Source organism: Colias eurytheme, chromosome 13, assembly GCF_061535395.1.
Source record: "Colias eurytheme isolate Ceu_HAF_F1 chromosome 13, ilColEury1 Martin Lab GWU primary, whole genome shotgun sequence".
NCBI lineage: Eukaryota > Metazoa > Arthropoda > Insecta > Lepidoptera > Pieridae > Colias > Colias eurytheme.
Genome location: NC_142992.1, coordinates 9864542 through 9877545, shown reverse-complemented (window position 1 = coordinate 9877545; position 13004 = coordinate 9864542). Strand labels below are relative to the sequence as shown.

The following is a 13004-nucleotide window of genomic DNA, read 5'->3' as shown; positions in this document are numbered from 1 at the left end:
CAAATTTAGATTGAAAATTGCTTCTAAAACTTGTAAAACATAGCACAATGTACTAAAAGATATGTTATAACTCGGTTATGTCAGACTTATACTAGGGTGGTAGCCGTAATAAGGACGGAATAGCATTAGTATGAATACTTATTACGAAGTTATACTAGGTTACATTTATTTCGTGTTTATTTGTATGATTTTTCCTTATTTTTAGTTTATTCTTTGCATAAAATGTTATAACTCGTTTATTTGTACGGCTGATAAATATTAAACTTATCCTTCATCCTTTTTAAATAATATTATATTTAATTTACAGATTCGCGATCGCTGACAACGCGTACCGCTCTCTTGTTTACGAGCATCGTGAACAATGTATTCTGATCTCAGGTAACGATTATACGATAATTAACTAATTTATTTCTGTAGCAATTGTTTGTTGACATTAATTATAACTCTGAATAATTTGTTTGTGAAACTGATCTGCTTTTAATAAATTCTTGATTGCTCTTAATAAATTCTAGGATTTTTCTACGACTACTTTTAACGGTTAACAAACCTACCTAGTATTTAAACTCAGATGCAAAAATAATATCGTAAAAAAACTAAGAAAATATTAAAGATTATCCCTGAACCAAAGTTGACAAACGAAAATTATCTACAAATATTTCCGCGTGTTAACGAACCTTAAAAGTGACGCAAAAACAATTCTGGTACATTTTTTTTTTCATTTTATAGGAGAATCCGGTTCCGGCAAAACGGAAGCATCAAAGAAAGTTCTAGAATACATAGCAGCTAGAACGAACCATTTACAAAGCGTGGAAAATGTCAAAGACAAACTGCTTCAAAGCAATCCTTTGCTCGAAGCGTTCGGAAACGCTAAAACCCATAGAAATGACAATTCCAGTCGTTTCGGGAAGTACATGGATATTCAGTTTAATTACGAAGGTGCTCCAGAAGGAGGTCATATATTGAATTATCTCCTGGAAAAGTCCAGAGTTGTGAGCCAGATGTCTGGGGAGAGGAATTTCCACATTTTCTACCAGTTGCTGGCTGGAGCCGGTCCGGAGTTGTTACAGCAGTTGAAGCTGCAGGGCAGACCGGAGATGTACAAATATACTACGGATATTGTAAGTATTGTAAAATTAATAAAGACATTTTGTATTTAATATTGCATTTATGTAATAATAGGGAATTCTGAGAATTTGTTTATATAATGGATAAAATATTGAATATACTATAGTGACTAAACATTTTTTTTGTAAATTGCTAATGTTGCTAAGAAAATCCTGTTTTAAATTAAACGTATCTGTTATATGATCAAATTAAATTGCCTTTATTTGAGTACCCATCCAACTTTACCAATACATATCAGTTTTTTATATCTTTTTCCTATCTTCTTATATATAAAAATTCATCAATTTCTAAAACGAATTATGATAAGCCTAGAAAACAAAAATAATATTTGTGCTATATTCATGGACTTGACGAAAGCATTTGACTGTGTGATTCATAAAATATTACTAGATAAACTAGAAAGGTATGGAATAAGAGGTAACATTTTGAATCTGATTAAATCATATTTAACTGATCGTAAGCAATATACACAAATAAAGCGAATTTGTCCTGATACTAGGGTCATGAGAACATATAAATCAAAACTTGACACTGTTAGATATGGTATACCCCAAGGCAGTGTACTGGGACCGCTATTATTTAATATTTACATAAATGACTTCCCTAAAGCCACTATAAATAGCATAGTTATGTTTGCTGATGATAGTACTGCAATTTTCACTTCGGAAGATATAATAAACCTCAAAGAAAATGTGACAGACTCCCTAGACAAAATGATTACATGGCTTAAAAGGAATAATCTGACATTAAATTTAGAAAAAACAAAACTAATGACATTTACTAGAAATAAATTGAGTAACCCCCTGAACATAATGTACAAAAACAAATTACTAACGCAAATAGATGAAACAAAATTTTTAGGTATATATATAGATGAAAATTTGAATTGGAAGTCTCACATTGACCATATTTGCTCGAAACTAAGCAAACTGTCTTATGCCCTTTATATGCTGAGAAAAGTTGCAGTTGCAGTTCCATATTACGCTATGGTATAATATTCTGGGGTAATAGTACAGATATAGAAACCGCATTTAAGTCACAAAAACGGTGTATAAGAGCTATATCTGGTATAAAGCAAACAGACAGCTGTGTTCCATATTTCAAAAAGTTTTTTCTATTAACTCTACCGTGTTTATATATATATGAAGTTATAATGTTTGTAAAATGTAATCTCAGTATGTATGAACATTTAAAAAGTAAGCGTAATGATCATAAAATATGTATGTTACCCAGTAAATCTAGGCATTTCTCTAAAAGCATTTTTGGTATGGGTCCAACACTGTATAATAGACTACCTAAGGCAATAATAGATATAGAAAGTGTAATTAAATTCAAATGCAAATTAAAAGACCTTTTAATAAAAAAATGTTATTACTGTATTAAGGACTATATTAATGATAAATCACTTGCTGATGTGTAATAATGATTTGCTTATAATTGTTACATAACTATTGACTTATTAGTGTATATTTATTTTATTAATGTATTTGACTTAAATTTAAAATAATTTTGGACTTTAAAGATAAAATTATTATTTGTTTAGCTGTAATATGTATTTGTAATTTCATATGCCTAACAGGCAGGATATGGCGGGACTTATGTTTGTATAAGATCTGAATTGTACCCATATTCATGAATAAAAATATTTGAATTTGAATTTGAATTTGAAAAATGAATCGCAAAATGTGTTGGTAAGCGCATAACTCGAGAACGGCTGAACCGATTTCGATAATTATTTTTTTATTATATTCCTTGAAGTACGAGGATGGTTTTTATGTAGAGAAAACTTAAATATGTACCACGGGCGAAGCCGGGGCGGACCGCTAGTTTCATATAAAATATTAATCCAAAAACCAATTTTTCCTGATTCAGGTATCAGGCACCCAAAAACTAAATGACGCAGAACAATTCAGAGCAGTTCTAGAAGCAATGAAAGTTATTGAAATATCTGCTGAAGAACAGAAGGAAATCTTCGAGATCGTTGCTAGCGTGTTGCATCTTGGTAATGTGAAATTTGTGCAGAATGAAAAGGGATACGCTGAGATACTGAATCATGATGCTAATAGTGGGAATGTTGCTAGTGTGAGTATTTTTAATGTGTATGAGGGTTTTTTAATGTGTCGAATAGGGAGATCAAGTAAATTGAGTAGTAACCATATAAGAAAAATGTGACTGTTATGCAAATTTTATTAAATTAAAATGTAACTGAATTCGTAATTAACTGGCAATTTTATTATTAGTCTACAGATATCAAAAATATTTATATAAAGACTATAAAATATGTCATAGAAAGAGACCTTTCTCGGTACAACTTAAAAATTATTGTTCAAACACCTTCACTTTAAAATTTTCAAAATATTCTCATTGCATTTCTTTATTATATTACTTATACTTAATTATGATCTACACTTTGTTCTATTATTTCAATTTCACTAAGAGGATTCATAGTTCTTACTCTACTTTGCCTAACTAACAATGCTTCTTCTTGTTCTTTTTCAGCTCCTCAAAGTAGACCAAACGAAACTTCGTGAAGCTCTAACAAGCAGAACAATAGACGCCCGTGGTGATGTGGTCAATACTCCCTTAGATTTGGAACAAGCACAATATGCTAGAGATGCTTTAGCCAAAGCTATATATGAAAAGCACTTTAGTTGGCTGGTCTCTAGGCTTAATTCTTCCTTAGCACCTAGGGATAAAGAACCTAATTCTTCTGTTATGGGCATTCTGGATATCTATGGATTTGAAATCTTCCCAAAAAATAGGTGAGAAAAAGTAACTACGCAAGATATACTGCTTGCAGCAGCTTAAATTTTACAACTTTATTTAAACAATCTAAAAATAAGTACCTACAAACGCAATTGATATAAAACTAAAATGTCACCAAAATTGTACAGTATTTAAAGCTTTATTTTTCTTACTTTAATAAATTATCGTATACCTTCTTAAAAGTAAATCGTTCTTTTGATAATCAGTTAAGTAGTTTTGCTGTTCAAGAAGACAAATAAAATTCCCTTATTTCCCAGTTTCGAGCAGTTCTGCATCAACTTCTGCAACGAGAAACTGCAGCAGTTGTTCATCCAGTTGACTCTAAAACAGGAACAAGAGGAATACCTCCGAGAGGGTATAGAATGGGAACCCGTGGAATACTTCAATAATATCGTCATTTGTGACCTTATTGAGGCTAGACATCAAGGTGGGTATTTTTGATATTTTTGTATCAGTTTTATACCTACTAAAGCAAAATAATTTATTTCACCAGCTAGACTTAATATAATTGGTTGAAAAATTTAATTGTTTAATGAAAAGGTTTTGGTATACATATATTTTTTTTGAATGTGTTATTTTAATGGTTTAAAAGAAAGACTATAAGAAAAGACAGTACACAAAAAATAGGCAACAATAAAGAGGATCATAACATACACTAAATAGTTGTTATAAACAAATATTTCACATGTTAATTAATTTTTTACCCCTAGGTATTATTTCAATACTCGACGACGAGTGTCTGCGTCCAGGAGACGCATCAGATCTCAGTTTCCTGGAGAAGCTGAGCCAGAAACTCGACGGACATGCGCATTACAAATCGCACAGAAAGGTCGATGTTAAAACGCAAAAACTTATGGGCAGAGATGTGAGTAGCGTTTGATTTAGTACACATGTAATATGTTAATTTATATAGGCAATGCATTCAATTTTTTTGTAATATATTATGTTAATAAACATTAATTCATTATACTCCTTAAAATATATTGTAACTTAAAATGTTAATATTATCTATCAGTTGATCGATGAATGTTTTGGGGTTGCACAAGGTTCCGTCTTTGGACCAGAATGAATCAATCAAAAATAATTTACATGTGAATAAAGTTGAATTATCGCATATTACGTTTAATGTAAGTTGAATAACCTACTAGAATGTACACTTATGCAATACTTTCGATCGACTTCCAAAAAGTAAAAGAAATATAAATGTGACATATTATAAACTTTTTTTAAATAATAATCAACTAAATTATTATCAAACAATTAATAAATTTTATTCTCATCAGGAATTCTGTCTGGTCCACTACGCTGGTGAAGTGACATACAACGTGAACACGTTTTTGGAGAAAAACAACGACTTACTGTTCCGAGACTTGCAAGGGCTTATGGCGGCGTGTGGTAATGCCACTCTTGGGACTTGCTTTAAGGTATTTTTTTAAGTAATATTATTCTGAAAAAACCTCGAGAGTATCTTAAAATTAAGATGATAAATTCTTACACACAAATTCTAATTAATTTTTAAATTTACAAATTAGATCAGGTCTATCTTAAGAACTGATGAAGCCGAGTTTTTAGCTTCTTTCGTCAGTAAGACTTACGAAACTTACAACGATAATTCATTAATTTAATCTATTTATAATATTTACGCCTTTTCCATTTGGTTCATAAGATTCAAAATTTAATAGATAACCGTTTTCTGTTTTCAAATTAATATCTGGAACCTTTAAATCACCCGCGATCTTTATTTATTTATTTATTAACTAGCTTTCCACCCGCGGCGTCGCCCGCGCAGTTAAAGAAAAATCCGCATAGTTCCCGTTCCCGTGGGATTTCCGGGATAAAACCTATCCTATGCTATATCCTATCCTCGGGTATCAAAATATCTCTATACCAAATTTCATGCAAATTGGTTCAGTAGTTAAGGCGTGATTGAGTAACAGACAGACAGACAGAGTTACTTTCGCATTTATAATATTAGTATGGATTCTCAGTATACCTTCTAATGGTTGAAACAGAACATTATATTCATATTTTCATTGGGAATTGAGGGTGAAAATAAATAATATTTTTCTAATTATCCAGGCACTAAACCTCTCGAGCAAGAAACGTCCCGAAACCGCAATCACACAGTTCAAGATATCTCTCAACGAACTCATTAAGATCTTGAGTAGCAAGGAACCTTCGTACATTCGGTGTATCAAGCCAAATGACTTCAAAATGCCAAGTAAGTTAGAATTTATCATCATTATTATAATATTATCTATGATTATGTATATTTTTACCCTCTGTCACATTTCAAAATATGTCTTGATGTTTTTTGTGTTCTATGTTTTTTTTTATACATATAAAGCTCTTATATACACTACCTATATCGTGGTCGACTTCTTCGTGAATAAAAGACATTGGTAGAGTGTATGTATACTAAAATTGATACAGATGACAGACTTGAACGAAATTTCCTATGTATTGTTTAATATCTTTAGAAATAAAATACCACCGGTCTCCCCGTGACCACGCTCGCTGTAAAGTGTTCGAATCGTCGGGAAAATAATAGAATGAATAAATCGCGTTTAAAATCCGTTAAAAAGTCTTTAATTTCTAAATAAAATACCAAGAAAATATTACAAAAGCGTAAGATCATTTAAAAACAATTTGACTATTTTTAAAAAAATTATGACATTTTTCCTTCTAAATTAAATAATTTAAATTATATTAAAATACTATTTTTTTATAATTCCAGTGCAATTCGATGACAAGCTCGTGTCCCACCAAGTGAAATACCTCGGTCTAATGGAGAACTTACGTGTGCGGCGTGCCGGCTTCGCGTACAGACGGACTTACGAAGCTTTCCTTGAACGGTGAGTCTTATTTCTATGGAAATAGGGATCATTTTTGAATGGAATGTTCATTTTTGGCTTATGTATGTATTTAGGTAACTTGACTCTTATTGTTGTGTTGGTAAGGTTAATTTTTGATTGGCTTTTGTATGTGTGAAGTCTAAAGGTAACAAGGCGTCGGCTTTGTGTACAGACGCACTTACGAAGCTTTCCTTGAACGGGTAGTCTTATTGCTATGGGAGTAAGATTCAATTTTGAATGATACAGTTTGAAGATTACTTGGAATGGCCATTTTTCGAACGGCTTTTATGGATGTATGAATGAACGTTCATTTTTTTAGTGTTATCTGTGTATGTATTAAGTTTGAGAGTATCTTGACTCTTATCGGTATTGATATAAGGTTTATATTTGAATGGCTTTTGTGTATGTGTGAAGGTTACTTGATTCGTATTGCTATGGATGTGTGGTTTGTTTTTGACCGTATTTTGTATATGTATGAAGGTAACTTGACTCTTATTGCTATAATAGTAAGGTTCATTTTTTATTGGCTTTTGTGAAAATGTAAAGGAAACTTGACTCTTATTGGTATGGTGGTAAGGTTCATTATTTGTTGTTTTTTCATGTTTGGTTTGTTCTTTTTCAGAGACTAAAAACAAACAAATTGAGTAATTAATTGATACAAATTATCGAACCAATTATATTTTCAGTTACAAGTGCCTAAGCAAAGAAACATGGCCGAACTACCGCGGACCAGCGCGTGATGGAGTCCAGAAGTTGGTTGAAGCGCTACAATACCAAAGAGAAGATTATCGTATGGGCAAGTGAGTATGGGAAAATTAATTGAACAGGTTCAATGAATGTTATTTAAAATTAAAATTAAGGTTCATTAAATTAATAAATTTCCTAATGCTTTTTTTTACTAGCGAAACAAACGGTATCGTTATTATTCATATTAAAAGAAATGCAAATGAGAGAATTGAAGTTAAGAATTAATTGAACAAATAATGATAGTAACGAAAAAAAATAAAAAGCTCGTATATTTTTTTTAAAATGAAATTTCTTTAGGCGCTTTAGCTTTAGGAGTAAAATTTCAAGGTTGCGAAATGGCAATGCCTTCACGTCATGGAGTAAGGCAACGATTTTAGTATCTTTGAATCTTACCAAAGAAGTTTCACTTCTGCACGTGTGCTCGTCACACACGCTCTTTTTTAAATACAGAAACACTTTTTAAAAATAAAATCATGCCAAATTTTTCACAGCACAAAAATCTTCATCCGTTTCCCTAAAACTCTATTCGAAACGGAAGACGCGTTCCAAATAAAGAAGAACGATATCGCAACAATCATCCAAAGCCGTTGGAGAGGATATTGGCAGAGGAAACAATACCTCAAGATGAAGGAATCTGCTATTATTATACAGAAATGGGTCAGAAGGTATCTGGCGCAGAGGCTCAGGGAGAGAAGGAGGAAGGCTGCTGACGTCATCAGGGCTTTTATTAAAGGTAATTTAGCAGAAAATTATAAAAATATATTACGAAATATTGCAGAAGAAGACGTACTTCTAGGGGGTTTCTAGAAAAAACATGAAATCTGTGCTAATCAAATCAGTGAGAAAAGACAAAAAATGTTACATTTCTTTGCATTTTTTTTATATTTCTGAAAACTGACATTTGTAGGTATATCGTTCTATCGTTATAAATAATCAACTAAGATATATTCCTGTAATGTTTCTAAAATAATTCCACTAGTACACATTACCTAAAATTACCATAATTTTTAATAATTTATTTTGCTACTACGCTTTATTTGAAATTACCTTCATTTTAATGTAATCATTCTTTATCAAATTCCAGGCTTCATAACCCGCAACGGTCCTGAAACGCCCGAAAACCGGCGTTTCCTCGCCATTGCTAAAGTCCACTGGCTCAAACGCCTCGCCACAATGCTACCGACCAAACTCCTCGATCTCTCCTGGCCCACTTGCCCCGCGACCTGTGTGACCGCATCACAAGAGTTGCAGCGGTTACACAGAGCCCATCTAGCTAGGAAGTACCGTTTAGCACTTAGTGCGACGGATAAGAAGCAGTTTGAACTGAAGGTGCTGGCTGAGAAGATGTTTAAGGGTGAGTAAGAAGATAGGAAAGTTCTAGGACAGCTTTAGGAAGGTGGGATTCAAGATGGGATAGTGGGATTATGGATGGGATTGGTCTAATTTTAGCTACATGGCCTTTAGTCACATGGTTCAAGCTATAGACACTAGCTTACATAGTGCCAGGTAGTAAAGGTGGGATACTGGGTGGGATTGGTTCCATAATTTCCTACCTACATGGTCAATAACTTGGAATATTTCAAGCTATAGACACTAGCTGAGACGACTATATGCCACATGCCTATACGAAAATGCACCATATTCTACAAACAATAAGATAATAACTGCATGAAAGCATTATTTGAACATTGTAGAAACATAGATTCAATATATTCAAACTAAATTGCACCTTATTCCACAGGCCATAAGAACAGTTATCCGAGCAGTGTAGCGGAGCGGTTCGTAGAAGACCGTCTTTCCGCTGAACACCGTGTACTGCGGGATACATTCATGGCTTCACCTTCTTGGCCCACTGGCGAACAGCTTATTGTGAGTTATTTTGATAAAATAACACTAAATAAGTAATAAATATCCTTCTCTCTTTTTTTCAATCTGTGACGATAACTCAAACTGAAACTGTCATTAAAGTTTTAACAAACTCAAAGTGTAACACTATCTCAAACAGTTACACTATCTCAAACAGTTACACTATCTCAAACAGTAACACTAACTCAAACAGTAAAACTAAAACTGTAACATTAACTCAAACTCTCACAACTTTAACTTGAACTAAAAGTTAAATTGAAAACTCAAGCTCAAACACAATTTCATGGTTATTTTTTAATACTGTAAAAATTGTATTTTCCCAATGTTCATAGCATACAATTGAGATTCGTATAAATTGTTTGAACACTTTTACCTCAATAATTAAAAATGGGATAGTTAGTGTGTACACCATTTTTTTTTTTTCAAAATTCTCACACACTATTTATAATTACATAGGTAGTTTAATAATCCCACCAATATACAATTATGATATATCTAAAATTACAGTACTCCTGCGAAGCGGTCAAGTACGATCGTCGCGGATACAAGCCTCGAGAACGGGCGTTACTCGCTTCTGATAAAGCATTATACGTATTGGATGCATCTGGTCGAAAAACATATAAATTGAAACATCGTCTGCCTTTGGATAAATTGAGGGTAGTCGTCACCAACGAAACGGATGGACTCATTTTGATTAAGATACCGCAAGAACTGAAGAAGGATAAGGTAAGCGTATTGAAATAAAATTTGAAGTAGGGTAGTTTGAAATTTTGGTTTTATCGACTATAATTTTAAACATAGTTATAAAAACTAATACCGCCGGTATATTGTGAAATCATTTAAAATTAAACGCTTTCAGATTTTTTTTAGTTATTTGGGAGTAAGGTAGTACTATTAATTTTATTGAAAAAATATATTTTTATTTATATTTTATTAATTTGTTAATGTATTTTAGGGAGATCTTATTATTTCGGTTTCGCACGTGATCGAAGCTCTGACGATCGTTACAGACTACACCAAGAAACCGGAACTGATTGAAATCGTTGACACTAGGACGTAAGTATTGCCATATCATACAGCCACTTCCTGTATAATTTTAATGTATTATTATATTGGAATGACATAATAAAATCCAAGTATTTAACCAATGAACAAAGTTTTAAGTTTGTACTCAATGTAAGGAAACCACTTTTTTCTAAATAATGAGAGGTTCTATATACTTCAATATTTAGGTGATAATTATTTATCTAATTACTAACTACTAAAATTACATTATAGTAGCTATTTTCTATGACATAATCTGCAAAGGAAAGATGAAAAGTAACTTTTTTGCCGACAAACCACCATACTAATAAAAAATAATATATTTTCGATTTTGTTTTATTTTATACTTATGTGAACAAACAAAACAATGAATATACTGATAAATAGATAGATAAAATATTCTTAAAGCAATAAAAATTAGTACACACAACACACCACTTATTTTATTAATTATTTTTATCTATCCATTGCAGCATAGCCCATAACTTAGTGAACGGCAAGCAAGGCGGCACCATCGAAGTGACACACGGCCCGCAGCCCGCCATACAACGCGCTAAGAGCGGGAACTTGCTTGTTGTAAGTATTGCCATACGCAAAAATTATTGAAATTACCTATGAATAAAAACTGATTTAGGTGATAAACAATACACATACAGTACAAGAATGTACAAAAGAATGAGACAGATATATTTGAACTCAACCATTTGTATAGTCAATAAGACTTCCTCTAGAAGCACTTTTGAATCGTCATAACATATGTTTAACAATTACCACCGATTGGGAAAGCAGTATTTATGGAGAAGAACCGGCAAGAAACTCCATACTTCCATAGTTGCCCTTAGTTGCAGTTTCGAATATAACACTATAAAGTACACAAAAACGAAATAACTAAAAGATAATATGATATAGTGATAATCATTTCAAAAGAAACACTATGTTTTTATGCGTAGGTTTACATAAAATATACAACGCACGTACACGCGTGTAGTCGCATACATTCCTTGAAAGCACGTAGGCTTATAAACATATAAAATAATATGTATTATAATCTTTTTGACGTGACAACGTCTTATAATTCGATAGAGCCGGCTGCACGCACGAAAAAACATGACTCATGCGGCGTTACCTCGCTCTGAGGCGTTCCATGTAAGGCTTGAAGTGCAAGCGAGAGCGCGGAACGAGCGACAAAGAAGCACAATCGGCCTTAAGACGTTGTCACGTTCAACAGCTATCGTCAGTAAACCGACTTTACATGGACTTTACAAACAACCAATTTTTTTTTCTTTTATTCCAGGTGGCTGCGACTCCCTAAACCAGTATTTAAAAGGCAGTGAGATAATGTGACGACATCGAAACATTCTATTGCTATTACCATTTTTTATTGTTATTAACTATAATTTATTACTAGTCCTAAGAAGTGTTATCAAACGGCATTATTTTTACGTGGTTAAATAAAAGCATTTTACAAATCATGACAAAAAGTAAAATTTCCACAACCTTCTATTTGTAATAAACTAATGACAGATGTTTACAGCTTTTATTATACAAATATGTATACATGACGTTATTTAATTTAAAATTAAATTTTTTTATTATATGTACTTATAAGCACTTGCGTAATTTTATATTATTTTTATACATATAAGTACACGTTTTCGTACAAAGTACTTAGTTTAAATGCCATAAGAATGTTCCACATGAGCGAAATGTGTCGATTTACGAAAAAAAGAAACCACAGAAAGAAACGATGCAATAATAAATTAAAAAAAATAATTTATTAGTTTGCAATTACAAAAGGAGAGGCAACATTATTATCGTTTGACATTTGACAATTCGACATAAATATTGGCGCCAAAATTAAACACATATTAGCTCTAATTTGCGAAATCAATTAATTTCAATACGTTTTGAATAAAATAACTTAAATAAACGTACTTAGATATTTAGTTGAGTTTTACAGTGAGAATTTAGAGGTATATTTATATATATAGTGACTACATGTACAAAGTAATAATTGAAGCCAAGCTACATTTAACCGACTGGGATATAATTTATCGTATTTTTTATCTAATGGAAAAGGCAAGTTGATAAATAAAGTTTGGCTTCAAAATAAGAATCATACTTAAATATTTTAACATATACGTGTTGTTTTATATTAAATCAAATTTGGATAGATTTATTTAAAATGTAGGAACAAATATTAATTGACACATTTCCTTATGAATTTCTGCTGTAAGCTGAATCAAAGGTGCCTATAAGAATGAAATGTAGACTACAATTTTTGTACAAGATAGAAAAATTATTATTTACACGCAAATCAATATAGAAGAAAAACTATTTTCTTGTAGAATATGTGAAAAATTGGCCATAGTATTATATAGGCGAATATGTGCCTTTTTGTAATTCATGGTAGTCATTTTTATTAAATAAATATATATGGAAAAAATCGTTTGTGTATTTATTTACCCTTCTCTTATGTCATGGTAATTAATATTACTTTAATAAACTACTATTTCACGACCAGACTCGAGTCTTGGCTTCCAATAATAAGAGCCAGTACATTTTCTATGCATTCAATTTATTCCTAGTAATTAATTAATA

The 13004-nt window shown here is 31.9% G+C and overlaps 1 protein-coding gene across 1 annotated transcript in view; it reads left to right on the top strand.

Annotated features, from left to right (window-relative positions):
* The window catches only part of Myo61F (unconventional myosin 61F), a 46105-nt gene extending 33385 nt beyond the window's left edge, over nt 1–12720 (top strand). Inside the window, exons 4-20 of the mRNA XM_090108478.1 lie at nt 308–378; nt 727–1118; nt 2998–3207; nt 3625–3887; nt 4149–4318; nt 4602–4756; nt 5175–5315; nt 5971–6112; nt 6629–6746; nt 7433–7546; nt 7985–8226; nt 8578–8847; nt 9235–9362; nt 9867–10085; nt 10315–10415; nt 10877–10979; nt 11698–12720. Coding sequence (XP_089964604.1) covers nt 308–378; nt 727–1118; nt 2998–3207; nt 3625–3887; nt 4149–4318; nt 4602–4756; nt 5175–5315; nt 5971–6112; nt 6629–6746; nt 7433–7546; nt 7985–8226; nt 8578–8847; nt 9235–9362; nt 9867–10085; nt 10315–10415; nt 10877–10979; nt 11698–11715 — 2857 coding nt within the window. The 3' untranslated portion in view covers nt 11716–12720. The remainder of the gene's footprint in view (nt 1–307; nt 379–726; nt 1119–2997; nt 3208–3624; nt 3888–4148; nt 4319–4601; nt 4757–5174; nt 5316–5970; nt 6113–6628; nt 6747–7432; nt 7547–7984; nt 8227–8577; nt 8848–9234; nt 9363–9866; nt 10086–10314; nt 10416–10876; nt 10980–11697) is intronic.
* The last annotated feature ends 284 nt before the right edge of the window (nt 12721–13004 follow it).